General features: G+C 47.3%; 1 protein-coding gene across 2 annotated transcripts in view; it reads left to right on the top strand.

Annotated features, from left to right (window-relative positions):
• The window catches only part of NUP155 (nucleoporin 155), an 898,957-nt gene that overhangs the window by 252,437 nt on the left and 630,998 nt on the right, over positions 1-15,522 (top strand). For both annotated transcript variants that reach the window (XM_078674974.1, XM_078674975.1), the window contains exon 15: positions 132-226. In XM_078674974.1, the coding sequence (XP_078531100.1) occupies positions 132-226 (95 nt within the window). The remainder of the gene's footprint in view (positions 1-131; positions 227-15,522) is intronic.

The raw sequence follows: 15,522 nt of genomic DNA, 5'->3' as shown, positions 1-15,522 counted from the left end.
ACACGTAATAGTGTCCTAGGTCTGTTATTTTACAGAGTAATTGTGAAGAGTGTTGCGACACTGTTGATCAAATATGTTTCATTATGCAGGCACATTGCTGTTATACTAATGTTATTTCTATTTTCTTTTAGGAAGATCAAGCCTGTGCCACCTGCTTGATTCTTGCCTGTTCTACTGCAGCATGTGATAGAGAGGTGTCAGCATGGGCTACGCGGGCATTTTTCAGGTGAAGTGTTATCAGGCATTCATTAATTTTTATAAAAAAACTTTTTTGACATAGCAATTCTTAATGTTTTCTGCACAAACAAGCAGTAAAACCAAGAGTCGGTGGATTACATTCAGCATTAATCCCAAGCAGTGGACGCATAGTATTATGTCACACACAGAAAGCCATTCACACAGCCATGTCCGATCTATAAACATATTAATAAAGATCATAACATCAAGTCCACGGGCCACATATATTCGTGCAGTTCTTCTCGTAACCCCTCCACTTATACATCATAAGGTCAACTGTAGCACAGTAATTCATACCATTTATTCACTTATTGCCTGGAGGTGGTGGTGCCTGACTCCAGTGTCTGGCTGTGTCAAGTTTACCACCAAAAAGCTAATTTCAGCCAGCGTCCTCTGCTCAGGTTGAGGCTCATCCGTCCATGATACCCAGAATCCCCACTCTGGTGCTAGGGATCTCAAGCATCTGGATTACACCAGAAGTTAGGTTATAAACGTGTTGCGAGTATGACTTTGTTAGCGAGTTCCCATATCACATGGTAATAGGATGCCTCCAGGGTCCCACATCTTATACATTTAGGGTTTCTTACCCAGCCTATCGTTCATAGCCTGTTTGGGCAGTATTTAACATTTTTATTTGGGTAGTTGAATTGCTCTGTGGTTTGATGGTATGGCTGCCGTTCTTCGTGTAAGTCTCACCTCTCACCAGTTATCCTTATACAGTTTCAACAAGATCTGACTCCTACGCTAATTTCACATGTCCCATCTGCTTTAGTACTTTCCACTGGAGGGATTTATGTAATCTAGAAATTATACCTGGGCCAGGGGGCTCTAGTGTTCATTTAGCCTCTAAGTCTGGGGACTTTCAAAGTTTTTCCTCATGAGCTACCAGTGCGTGGAATAATTGAACATATTTAAAATCAATTGTAAGTTGGTTATAGGACTTGATATGGGATCCAACCCACATGTCACCCAGAGATTCCTTTGAGATCCCGGTCTTTAAATCCATGCAGTTGTGTTACAAGGGGTAAATATGTCCCTTGCCCCAAAGAGGTCAGGTTTGTTACTTTATTGGACCAGTGTATTTATTTTAGTGCCTTGTGCCAGCTAACAGAAGAAGGCGCTTGATCTGGGGAAGGGAACAGGGGGGGACTTCCTGTACAACAGGTTCATAATACCATGGCTTTCAAGGGAACTGCATTCTAAATGGATAACTGACTCAGATCTGTCACTAAATAGCCACTCCCCATCTTAGGAATGTGCACAGCCCAGTACTACAGTCATAGATCCCGGAGGCCAAGACCACCTTCAGAAGTTGTCATGGCTCGTTTTGTGAAGGAGAACCTTAGAGCTTCCCCAGCCACACCCATATATATATTCTGACTATGGTTCCTTCTGCTGCAAAAAAAGATTTGGGGAGTTGGGTGAGGTGGGGGAGATATCGAGATAATTCTGAAGAATGTGTAGGAAGCGGGGGAGCCTGAAAATTTGGTGAAAGCAATGCACCCCATCATTGAGAGTGGCAATTTAGAGTATGCTTCAATTTGATTGTGGCACACCTGCATCACAGGGATGAGAATGTGGCTCAAGGCCTCCTCCACCTGCAGAGTGGCTATTATGCACAAATACAGTAAGTGATCATCCACCATCTGCATGGAGGCACATAAAGTGGGATGTGGTCTATTGTCCCATATCTCTATGTAAATGGACTTATGCCAGTTAATCACCAGGGTGAATGCCTCCCCATAGTTCTGGAGTATCTTCTGTTGCCTTGGCAACAAGCTGACTGGCCCCTACATGTAGAGTAGGACATAGTCTGCACTGAAGGATATTCTGTCTTCAGAAATGTCAGACCAGTTGAACCTTTCAAGTTGGGCATCAACTCTAATCCATGTAGCCAGTGGATCTATTGCCAAGGCGAAGAGTCCGGGAGAGAGAGGGCATCCCTTTCAGGGTCCTAATTTATTCCAGTGGGACAGTATACAAAGCCGAAACGTAGTCCAAAAAGCCTGGTCCAAAGTTCATCTTTCGAAGTGCCGAAATTAAAAATGGCCAATGAATTAGCGAGTGTGAAATGGACATGCCGTAAACAATGTCTGGATCCTCAGCCTTGCATGAAGCCATTGTGGTCGGTGTGGATCAGTGTCTTGTACATGACCAATGGAAAGGTCTTATTTAGGAGAATTGCCACTGCCAAGTTCCACTGATGTATGCAGTGTGGCTTACCCTATTGTAGCTAACATGGCCCAAAATGTTGCACTTTATTCCCAATAGTGGGTCTCTCATAATAGTAGAACTTCAGACTTGTTTTTTAACATATTGTACAACTACTCTCAGTTTGTTTATGTAGCAGCCCATTAAAATTCCATGCCCTACACCTATAGGTGTTGAGTGAGCTCATGTTCGCCTACCTCTTGCAGTATGTACAGTTGCAGTGCTCCTTCGCTAAGTGTCAATCCTGTCTCTTCTAACATAACTAGGCTCAATGGAGCCGGTTCCTAACTCCCTTCCACCCTATACTTTGACAACTGAAGCATCTGTTGCCCTACTAGCTTTCCCTATTAACCAATAACCCTGAACTAAATAGCGAGGAAGGCTTGGCTCAGTCACAAATCCCCCACATCTCTGCTCCAAGTTTTTCCTTATACTAAACAGCAATTGTGGCAGAACATCATTGTTGATAGACTCCCTGTTTTGTAAGTATGCAATGAACCGCACACACTTGCAACCCCTCATTGAATTCAGTCGTAAAGAGCGGGTTGTCATCCATCCTCAAGTCAAGAAAACCTGACGAGATGGGGCTGTCCCATTTCGCTGCTCACCCAGCCCCCGTGCGTTAGATTGGTTCTGAAGAGTTGAATGATGGCTCTCAGAAACTGAAGAGTATTCCTCTGTCTTGGCCAGAGTTTCCTGCCAGGAGTTGATTTAGTCAGCCCTTGTCATTTTATGTTTTTCAGTGTTACTGAACTCTTGTGGTATAGTCTTGAAAAATCATGATCTTTTCGGATTGTGAAGAGACAGTTCGTTGGGTCTGGGCTGCCCGGATGATGGCATCTCTGTCGAGATAGTTGTAGGAAGCTGGGTCTTTTTGTGAATTATGAAGAATCTGATATACCTTGTAAAGAGTCCTGGGGTTCCCTTATGAGTGGACCGGGGCTTGCTATGTAATCCCAAAGTGCTCTTTTAAGGGGGTAGTGTGGTTGAGCAGCCATAGGCTTATCACAGAAGATGCAGGCAATGTCCGGGAGTCCTCGAGGGGTGAAACCACGATGGACTCAAGCTCTGGAGGCCTGTGGGACCTTGTTGACACTGGTGGCCCACTTCAACTGGGGTTGGAGGTGAAGGGTAAAGTGGTGACTTCTGGTGTCGGGTTTTGGAGGTTCAGGAGGCCTCAAAGTCTTCTCTTTTGGAGTTTATTCAGAACAAGTGCGCTGTTCATGGAAGGTCTTGAATCTCTTTCGAAGGCAGGCAGCCCTCTCAGGTTTCTGGAGTCAACAGCTGCCGGACAGGTCGGCTGTGGCACAGTTTTTGACGAGGGATGCAGACAGGCCGGCGGGTCTGGTACCATATCAGCTGCTTTTTTTCTCTGCTCTGCTTTTGCAGCTCTTTGGTGTCCTCTCTCTTCCTAGGTCATCCGGATCTGCCTCTCTGGTGCCAGGGGCTCTCCTAAATATTGAATTTAGGAGTGTTAGGGGAGTGTAGGGTGGTAGCTAATTGGCTACTGACCCTTGGGTTCACTACGCCCCCTATGTGTCCACTTACTGTCGGAAGTGGGCATAACTTGTCCCAGAATCCCTTAGTTGTGTCCACCTCACTGTAGCCAGTGTTGGGGGTAGTACTAGCCTGAAGGTGGCACGCCTACCTGACTAGCTAATGTTCCCACCTGTCCAGGTTCCAAGGGTGTCCTGGGCAAAGGAGTCTGCTTTCTCTCCTGTGAGGGGAGCCAGATTTGCATTTCAAAGGCGGCAGCCCTTTGAGGCTTGCCGCCCAAGGAAGACTAATCTACAGGTCATCCTGCGTGAGGGGGTGTTAGACCCTCTTCCCAGACAGGCTTTTGGTCTCTTGAGAACAAAAGGCTCATACCATAGGAGGTCAGAACAGCATTGCAGGTGGAAGGCTGGCAGAAACCAGTTGGCAAGAACACCAGACGCTTAATGTTTTCAGGGGCTAACTCTAAGGTGCCCTCTGGGTGCATGTATTGCCAGTGTCCAGCGCATATTTTTAAATGGCTCCCCTATCCACTTACACTGGCAGTAATAGGACTGACCAGCACAGGGGCATATCTGCTCTTTCTAGTATGACCTCACATGTAATATTCAGTGACTTACCTTCGATCTGTTAGGCTGCTGAAGGTGTGACTTATAAATATTTCATGCAATGGTAGGAGACATGGCACATAGGGATGTGTCAATGTACAAAAGGAATGGCAGTTGCACACCATTGTTTGTCCGTTTTTCTTGTTTTTCAATGTACTCATGTTTGCGTGCAGACTGGGTTGAACGTGCCTCGCCTCTTTGCACGTGCTTGAAATCAAACAACAGGTTGCAGCCACACTGTGCTGCAGACCCAATCGCACAGCATTAAAAAAGTCAACTTATGCCTTTTTCATTTTCATAGTATTTATTCCATATGTTTCCAGGTTTATCCAACTTAATTTTCTTAGTCACGATAACACTGTCCAAAGACCCATTAGCTTCACATGAGGTAGTTGTGCCAATCCAGGCCTCTTACCACATCACGTAGGGACCTTAATTCATGTATGCACCCTAAAATCTCATTCCCAATGCATTTCGGGCTATTTTGATGCCCTTCGTCAGGGGAAGCTGTTTAGATGTGAAAATAACATAAAAACCCACATTAGTTTTCTGTATTACAACTCTATGATAATTTTTTCATAAATACATTCAACCATAATGCCATCAATGTGTTAAATGTAACATTATCCATTTCCCAATAAATCATTGTGCATACAACAGAACCCTCAGTGCTTTCGTGATATTTTCCCTGTCGCAAGAGTTTATCGCAAGCGGAGACCTCCCCCACTCCATCCTCAATGCTTAACCTGCCATTCTACCCGCTTTGCAAGATAAACACTCGGCTTAATTTAGTTTGTGGAAGGGGCTAAAGTTAAGTCTGGCACGAGGTTAATGTAGAGCACATTAGGCTAGCCGAGTGTGCATGCACAATGATTTATTGGGAAATGGATGGCATTTGTAAAGCGCGCTACTCACCCGGGAGGGTCTCAAGGCGCTGGGGGAGAGGGGTATGCTACTGCTCGAATAGCCAGGTCTTGAGCTGCTTCCTGAAGGAGAGATGGTCTTGGGTTCGCCAAAGGTGGGTGGGGAGGGAGTTCCAAGTCTTGGCTGCCAGGTAGGAGAAGGATCTTCCTCCGGCGGTGGCTCTGCGGATGCGTGGTACGGTGGCGAGGGCGTGCTGGTTGATCGTAGCTGGCGGGTGGGCGTGTAGAAGGTCATGCGGTCGTTGAGGTACTTGGGGCCCAGGTCGTGGAGAGCCTTGTGTGCGTGGGTGAGGAGTCTGAACGTGATTCTCTTGTTGACGGGGAGCCAGTGCCGGTCTCTCAGGTGTCCGGTGATGTGGCTGTGTCGAGGGATGTCCAGGATGAGTCGTGCGGAGGCGTTCTGGATGCGTACAGAGGGTGCTAAAGGTTTTGCCAATTGAGGGAAAGAATTGTACAGTTTTTGGACAGAGCTGTGACACTGAGGACGTGGTTAGTAGGAACCCAATGCACTTTCAGTCTAAATCATCAGTGCATTGGAGATCTGGGCTTGAGGAACTGCATACTCACGCAACCTATCCTTATATTGTATCATCCTCAGTGACCTTTAGGGCAGTAAGCTACCTGTATACGACAATGCACAATGACATGCTTCATCCTCTTGAGTCCCTCAAAACCTGACGGGGGGAGGATCTCGAAATTTCCAGACCAGAGAAGGTCTGGAAGATGATACTTGAGAGGACTCCTAAAATGTCTAGGAATGCCTGTTTCAAATAAATTAATTACTACAGACTGCACAGATCCCGTAGGACCCCTGGGCACATTAATGGATATTTTCACATAACTGAAGCGTCCTGTTCAAGATGCGGGGAAGGTGGAGCCAAGCTAATGCATATGTTGTGGACTTGCTCGACACTGGGAACTTATTGGGATAAGGTAACAGTTGTTGCGGATGTCCTATCAAAGGAGGTTCCCTGCTCCCCTGGGGACAGCCTTTTCAGTTGGTTCCCACTTGTATTCAAAACTAAAATGACAAGTAGGTTCTAAGAGCTTGCTTACCTGTTAGTGAAGAGAGTAATAACTAGGAACTGTTCAACACGGATCAACCGGTGGCGCAAGGAACTTGAGAGATGGGCAGGATATGAGGGGGAAGGACAGTTGCAAGAGGCTGGGGCACTGGGGTCCCCTGACACTGCATAGGCATGGGAGGCTCTGGTGGACTGCTTAAGGAACCCTCCTCAACAATCCTTACCAGGTACACTACAGGGTTCGCCCGCTTCTGTACCCCCATCCTTAGCCATGTTAACAGAGCTCCCCAGATGCAATTAACCTCATCCTCCATTATGAAGAATATACCTTAACTATACCTTCATGTTGACACATTACTGTCTTGAATTATTCCTCAGACAATGAAAATATCAAGGGCGGATAAATTGGGAAATTTGATAGTTTTCTACCTGTAGACTCACTAGTATGATCCTGATGTATCTTTCAAACTACCACATAGTATGACAGCTGATTGTTAATGTATAGATCACAATCAAATCTGTTTAAACCACCATCATTTACCAGGCAAAAAAGTGGGGGTGACCAGGTCAAAAAGGGGCCCTTTCCTACAATAGTTAAGCAGCCTATGTATAACTGGGTGGGTGGAAGGGGAGGGTGGTGTTGCTAGGAGGCGGTTTCTGGGTCCTCTGTGCCCTCTCAATGACGAAGCACGAGGACAAGTCCTGTGTTGGAATCCAGGTTTTGAACCAGATTGAGAAAAGCTTTCCAAAGTAGTTCCACCCCAAACCTTCTGGGACCTCCACCAGGTGCAGATTGTTGTGCCAGGGTTTACCCTCAGTGTCCTCTGCTCGCCTTTCCAACTGCTTTTTTAACCTCAAGTTCTTTAACAGGCGTAAGTCATCTTCCACTGAAGAGACTCTGGTTTCAACCTCTTTAGGCCTCCTTACGAAGGTATTGCTGTTGAAGTAAAGTAGAAGTAAAATCTTTGACCCTGCGCCGTCCAATGCCTCTGCGGAGTCTCCTATATTTTGCAGGATTTCTGATATGAATGTACACTCACCCATGGGGTCCATTGCAGCCGCATTGGAGCACCCATGCTGGGTCGAAGTCTGGCCCCCTCATGGCCTTGTGAACTGGTTAATCTTCCCCTGAGAGGAGCTAGTCCCCCTACCCCCTTCACCATTCCAGCTGTCGGGGTGGAGGTCCCAGGTGTACTCCGCCAGGGGAAATATGGGTGTTAGTGGGCAGGAGAGTTGGTGAAGCAGAAGAAAGAGGCAGGTTCTGCCTCGGGGTGTGGTGGGGGGAGTGAGCACACCCTGTACAGCATAGCCCAGTCCAAACATGGATCACTGGTCCGCCTCAAGGGCACCAGAGCCTCCTTAGTGTAGTGGGATGATAGTGTTGCTCCTGGTGGTGACAAATAAATTAAGGGGTATGCAGCACTGGCTTTGCTGCTGTGCCCAAGTGACGTGCCTCTCCTCTGTACCTGCATAGCGGCATGAGCAGCCATCTGTTGTGAGCCTAGCTCCCTGCTGTTCTCTTGTCCAAGGGTGATGCTGAGGTCCCTTTCCTGTGGCTAAGGCCCACCCTCCCAAACTCTCCTGCCCCCACACCTTCCTGGGGCAGTGGTACCCAGGTTGGGGAGGCACCATAAATCGGGAGTTTGGGGGGGGAAGAAAGAAAAGAAAGGAGCCAATTGAACTGTGGATCACCATGCCTCCCGGTTACCAACCTAGTGTCCTCTTCCAAGGGTATGCCTCTCCCAATCACTTATCCATCTCTGATGATCCTGGCAGGGGAGTGTGTGGGTCCAACACTTCAAACTTTGGCCCCAACCTCTCAGGTCCGGAACAGCGGAATACAAGGCATGTAGGTGGCTGCTGGTGACAGGGTTTTGCAGGATCCCACCAGGATTCTCTGAGTTATACCAGAGCTACAGGGAGTCCCAACTGCCATGTTAGGTGGCCAGGATACACCCTAAAGTTTCTTTTTTAAACATGATACATTATGGTGGTTATTCACTACAAGCAAGTTTATTAAAAATAGATCGTATATATAGGTGAGGGCCCTTTTCTGCACGGTTACCCCCCACTTTTCGTCTGACATCTGATGCAAGCTAACTTGATGTGCCCTGGGTCCGGGTCCCCAGATTCCCAGGGGCTGTGTTCTTTCTCAGGATTGTACCTTTGTTCCCACAATTGGCACATACCCGGCCACAGGTAAGCCCCTTGTAAAAGATACCATGGGCACTGTGACTAGGGAAGGCCTTTATGAGCTGCAGCACCTATAGTGCCTACCTAAGAGGCCCTGCACCATAAGACCCAGACCCTGTCACTGCAGGCTGCGAGTTTAGGTGCAGAGGAAAGTGAAGAGTCGACATGGCACGTGTGCCATGCCTAAAACCCACTGCCCGAGACATAGGTAAGTCCCCCTCCCTAGCTGGGTGCACTAATCCTCAAGTGAGGGCACTGTGGCATGAGCCCTGTGCCCCTACTGTGTTGAAGTCAATTCTTAGCCATTGTAATTGTAGCAAAGCCATAAAGAGTATATGGTCTGGGACCTGGTCACTGCGAACTCAACAGCTCCATAATGGCGTTACTAAAAACGGGGAAGTTTGGTAGCAAACTTCGCAGCACATTAAACCCACACTGATGCCAGTGTGGGATTTAAAGTAAAATGCACTCAGACGGCATTGTAGAGATGCCCTAGAAAATCGACCAGCCCTGGTGTGGTTCCTGAATGGCTGCCCGGCATTTGCCACCACCAGACAGGTTTGGGACCCCTAGGTAGAGAGCCTCCGCTCTCTGGGTCCAGAAACAAAGGCCATCCTAGGCAGAGGTGTCATGCCTCCTCCCCCAGGATGGGCTGGGTCCACGAAGGGGAAGCTTCAAAGGCCTGTTACCTTTAAAAGCTGTCCCTGTCTTTTGCTGCCCCTAGCAACTGGCTACCACCCGTTCTGGCCTCCACTTTGGTCGGGGGAAACAGCGGGAAAACCAAGTTAGGAAGAGTAGTGTGCCCACCTTAGCTAACACCATCCCTCAGGCGGGGGAGGCGAGGTGAAGCACACATCTCAGTCCCCTCCATCTTGAAGACACAGCCAAGTAGGAAGAGGCTTATTCACCCTCCCACTAGAGGGGGGCATAATAGAGGGTGTACCCAACCCAAGGAAGGGACCCATTGTTCCCTGCCTTTTACCTACCTGTAACCCCCCTAAATCTACTATTTAGGGGCAACCCTGAACCTTGCCTCCTCAGATTCGAGGAACTAAGAAGGACTGAAGATTCCTGCTGACCAGGAAGAAGAGGACCTCAACAGCTTTGGTCCCAACTCTACCGGCCTATCCCAACTCAGACCTGCCTACAGCAAAGAAACTAGTGTGTCCTGCAGCCCCCCAGACCCTGGAGGACCTGCCCTGCCCCCACCTTACGTACTCTGTCTCCCGTGAGCACTGGATTTGCTCAAGCCAAAGACTCCTAGACCAGAACCTGGAACCCAACGGCCCTGAACCACTCTGCAACTGGCCGCCATGGCCCGAGTGGTCCAACACACCAAGGAGGTCTCCCTAGCAAACCTGACCTAGGACCTGGTGACCTCTTACCTCCCATAGGCTTCGAGACGTTACCTGCAGCTTCAACCTGTAGGATCCCTGCGACTGAAACCAGTAATGACGGCCAATGACAGAGACCAAAGCGGTCTGAAGAACTGGACCGCGACCGTAGGCGTACAGAACAATCCATCGCCGTAAAACCCCGCCCCGGGCCTCGAGTGACTCCACCAACTGTGTCCAAGCATCTCGCAAGATCCCAGCTTACGTCTCTAGCCAGTGGTTGCCTTCAGGAAGTCTCCCTTCTCGAGCCTGGAGCCTCTTTTGAACTAAAGATCTTCATTGGTATCCATTGGGTACCCGATGTCTAGTTGCCACTCTGCACCCGGCTGCCCCTGTGTCGCTGGTGGTGCAACTCCAGTGCTGATTGTTGGCCCTGCAGTACTGATCCAAACCCCAGGAGCTTGGCTCCCTCACCTGAGTGGCCTGCTCGTAATCAGTCCCTAACCGAAGGCCCCCTTAGGCCCATTGGCTAATGTTTATCTCTTATAGGAACCTATGGTATGAGATTTGGGCCTAAAATGAGGTAGTATGTTTCAACATGGATTCTTTATAGAGCTAACAAGATAAAATCTGAATAAATAAGTGCAGATTGAAGAGCATACCTAGTGTCCAGGCTTGTGTACTAATGAATAGGACACTCTACCCTGCACACTTTTACTCCGTGTGCCATTACCCCGCAGTTTTTACACCGTAAAATCTTTTACAATGCAGGGCTTTACATCGCAATCCATTACAACGCATTCTCCATTTCAACGCAATTTACTATTCTAACTCCACCAGGGCGTTACTTTGGTGAATGCGTTGTAATAGTTTGCGGTCCAAAGCCCTACATTGTAAAAGTTTTTGCGGTGTAAAATATGTTGGGTAATGGCACGCGGAGTAACGCATGCAGGGTAAAGGATGTTTCCCGTACTAATATGCCTTAACACTCTATTTTTCTAGCTCTACGACAAACATTTACTACTGGGCTCGCTCGCACCCAGTCTCGCAGAAGTATGCTCTGTATGGACGTCCTGATAAAACGAATCAAAAAGGGTTCGAGAAATGCTCTGGTACAGAAGCTTGAATGGACTTAGTGTACATACCTTAATAAATCCCTCTGCACTAACTTTACGATTCTGTGCTTTCTATCGTCCCAGTGTCGGCTGTTGCAGGTCCTAGTCCCACCAAGACACTCCCCACATCTTGGAAGAATCAGTAATTTTCTGAGAGACCGTCCTTCCTACTGCTGCAGTGATGGCTAGGGACCAAGTACAAATATCTGATATTCCTCACCAGTCGGAAACAAGACTAATCTAACCGAAGATACCAGGCATGGAATACCAACGAAATTGGGCTCAGACACATACCTCAACTGTTTCTAAATGCTGACACCTTTTTTACAACTGGCATACACAACCCAAACTCCTCTCAAGCCTGAATGATACTGCATGCTCCATTTAAACGCAGACATAACCATGTGTGCTTTGCGCGGCTCGACCGATAACTGGCTCCCCCAAGGTACCCCAGACGGGCGACATAGTGTTTTAATGCATCCCTTCTTTCTGTTTGAGGTGTGAATGCACTGAGGTCCGCATTTCTTCTGAAGGTGAACATAGGCAATCTCTGATCCTCTTTATTCGTATTTAGTATGTTCCAATTCATTTTCAAAGATCTTCACATTAAAATTCAGATTGGAAAGATTAATAACACATACTAATCTATCCATGTTGTCATTCCTTTTCCTCTGCTCTCCAAAGATTGCTTTTCGGTTATAGTACTTGGCTCTCTTAAAAACCTGTCTACTGAGTCGCTTCAGGTATCCACGTTGGGTCAATCTCTTTTTCAATTCTTCCCTGTTTCACAAATAGTCATCTATTTTTGTTCATTTCCTTCTGATTTCATAAAAATTCTTCAAACAAGACAGACTCTCTGACAGTTGTGGTGGAATCTACAAAATTGGAGGAGCGTATTTGTAGCTGTCGGTCTCCTGTACAATACTACCTCTATATGGCCTTGTGCTCCCACAGTCAAAATATCCAGGAACTCCACTTGTTGTCTGCTGTATTTCTCCGAAAACTTCATATTGTTGTTCCTGGCATTCAAAATAATGACTGTTAACAGTGTTTTCTCCCTTACTTTATCTATATCTGTGGTGGACCATTGGGAGATAGCTTAAAAGAGTCTATGCACCTGTTAACATCCACATGCACTCTGTTTACTAAAAGTCCCCCTGTTAATGAGGGAGTGTGAGGTCTGCAGCACAGGACCCCTTGTCTAGCTGCCCTGCGTATAAGTCCAGGTTATATGCCATGGGCAACATAGGTGAGGGAGAAGTGATGTCTCTTCCTTATTTAACTATTTTGTTCCAGTAGCCTAATTAGACGGAGGAGGACATTTGAGTTGCGTGAAGTATATCCTGCTTTGTTATTAAGACGAAGGGCTGATTTGGTCTCGCATCACTTCTAATATAAGCCTGCTTCATCATTCTGCAGCTGTTTTGTCGTTCATGGAGCCTCCAGTACATAGAAAGTCAGAAATGGAAGGGATAACTGATTAGACCTCTACCCGGGAAATATTATCTTATGTTATGTTATAGATTTTATAGAGCGCACAGCTGCCCCAGCAAAGCAAGTCACAGTATGAGACAGCATATAATGGAAGGAAGAGATATGTTTTCACAGCTTTCGGAAAAGGCAGGTAGGACTTTATACTGCAAATGGAGATGGGGAGCGCATTCCAGAGCTTCGAGGCCAACACACGAAAGGAGCACCCACCAGCACGAGCCCTCCTAACCCTGGGGACAGCCACAAGATACTGTACCATGGAACGAAGTTGGCGAGAGGGGATATAGAAGGTATGAAGATTAGTCGGGATGCAAGGAGATGAAAAAGTAAGGATTTTAAAGTTAATGCAGAGGGCCTTGAACTCTAAACAGAATGGAATGAGATTTGCGGGTTTGATGTTACAATGGTTCTCCTCCTTCCTCCACCACAGAACACAGAGTTAAGGCAAACCACTCCCAGCCCTCTCCAGTACCCATGGGTGTCCCCCAAGGGTCTGCCCTCTCTCCTATCCTCTTCAACCTTTTTTTGGAACCTCTTGCTAATTCTCTAAATGACTTGAACATTCCCTTCCATATGTACTCGGACGACACACAACTTTACCTGAAAATCTCATCCCTGGATAACATCATCTCACTCAACTCTACCCTACCGTCTACTCAAAATTGATTAACTGAGAACCACCTCCTGCTCAACACCTCAAACTGAATTCCTTCTCATCTCCTTCGAACCACCTCCTCAAGCCTGAACGTTGACTGACTCACCTCACTGCTTTAAACTGCACCCCTCTCATCATATCACCTGAATATGTAAAATCATATCAGCAACGTATGTAAGGGAGCTAATCACTTGCTGAGGACACTTAGAAATATCTAGCCCTTGCTTCCTCAAAATGACTTTAAACAGGCGTTCCAAGCACTGGTCTTGCCGAGGCTAGATTGTGGCAGCGCTACGCTCTGTGGCCTTCCCAAATACACTCTGGCTCCATTAAGCTCAGCACTGAATGTTGCAGCCAGACTAGTTACTGGTACCAAGCGAAATGAGCACATTTCCCCAGTCGTAACGTCTCTTAAATGGTTGCCCTACGAAGCTCGAATTCAGTTAAAGATTGTCATTCTAGCGCACAAAGCCCTGTATGCAAACACCCCCAAGTACCTAGCGCAAAAGCTTGAATTATCATGTGGCGAGAGAGCCTCAAGAAGCGCTAACAATTTCCTCCTGAAACCACGTATCATGAACAAAAAGAGAACATGTCGTCGATCCTTCTCAGGTGCTGCCCCAAAGATCTGAACCTCTTCCCCCTGAATTGCGTAGAATCTCATCAATAACTGCTTTCAAAATTGAAGCCAAAAGATTCCTAATGAACACATTTTTACCTTAATTTGGGCCATGTGCATTTGCTCGTAACAACTGATCCTACAACTAGTGCACCAACATGCATTGACCCTACAACTTTTTTACCAACTTGTGTATCTGCTCTCTACTACTCTCGGATGTAAGGTATGCCCCCATAGCAGCCTGTCCTTTACCTGTTAATTTTATTACTCGCTGTGTTCCATTTGTCTGTGATTACTGTGAGTACAACTGTATGGTATTTTTACTTGATATTGTTACTGGAGTTTTATTCTCCCTTCCATCCTTGTGTAAAGTGCTCTAATATCCCTTGGGATCTTGTTCGCGCTATATAAAACTTTATAAAATAAAAAAATAAATACAAATAAACGCTTGGCCACGGGCAGCCAATGAAGGCGGCGGATGGCATTAGGGGTAGGACACCTCCTCGGCATACCAAGGAGAGCTCGAGACGCTGCATTCTGAACCCTTAGTAGTCTGACAATCTCGGACCGGTTGACCCCCAAATAAAGGGAACTGGCATAGTCCAGTCTTGACAGAATCAAGGCCCGGATAATGACCTGCATAATAGGGGGATCAAAAAAGCCCAACAGGGGTTTGAGCCCTCGCAATATCCCAAAACAAGTCCCTGCCACCTTCTTGGTTTGGATTAGAAAGCAGAGGGCGGTGTCTACCCAGAACCTTAGGTTTTTTACAACCTGTTTGGGAACAGGTGCTGACCCCATCGTTGCAGGCCACCAGTGCTCACTCCACAGCTCCGCATCTCTCCCCACCACCAGTACTTCAGACTTGCTGGCGTAGAGCTGGGGACAGTTGGCAGTCGTTGTCTCTGAAACGACCTCAAGATCGCTACGAAACTTACAAGCGTCCCGGGTAATGTCATCGGAGAGTGTGAGTACCAACTGATTGTCATCTGCATACCACACTATCGTAAGCCCTCTGTCTTTAGCCACTCTTGCCAGCGGTTGAACGTGCAAATTGAAAAGGGTAGGGCTCAGAGCAGAGCCCTTCGGTACACCTTGCTTGATGGCAATCACTCTAGAGGTAAAGAGAGGAGCGGCAACCTGGAAGGTCCTTCTAGAAAGAAAGGAAGCAAACCAATCCAGGGCGGAGCCCGTTATACCCACCTCCTCCAAATGCCTCAACAGGATCTGATGGTAGACCGTATCGAACGCAGCACTGAGATCAAGCAAAATCAGTGCCAAAGTACGGCCCTCATCTAGGCCCCATCTCAGATGTTCGGTAACGGAAAGAAGAGCAGATTCCGTACTGTGACCAGCATGTAAACTATTCTGAGAGGGGTCTAGTATGTTATTTTCCTCCAGATACCCCCTCAAGATGGAATTGAGATAGACCTCAGAGAGTTTAGAGACCCAGGGCAGGAGGGAGATGGGGCGGCAGCTCTCCAGTTTGGCTGCATCCATTTTAGGCTTTTTTAGCAGGGGAACCACCTTAGCGTGTTTCCAAGCACTCGTACGACAGCCGTAGAAAGAGATAAGTTGATCACATGGCTCAGGGGAGGAATGAGCACAGGTAAGATT

The sequence above is a fragment of the Lissotriton helveticus genome, chromosome 2_1 (genome assembly GCF_964261635.1).
Source record: "Lissotriton helveticus chromosome 2_1, aLisHel1.1, whole genome shotgun sequence".
In the NCBI taxonomy this organism is placed as follows: domain Eukaryota; kingdom Metazoa; phylum Chordata; class Amphibia; order Caudata; family Salamandridae; genus Lissotriton; species Lissotriton helveticus.
The sequence above is the reverse complement of the archived record's forward strand: the minus strand, read 5'-3'. Positions and strand labels throughout refer to the sequence as shown.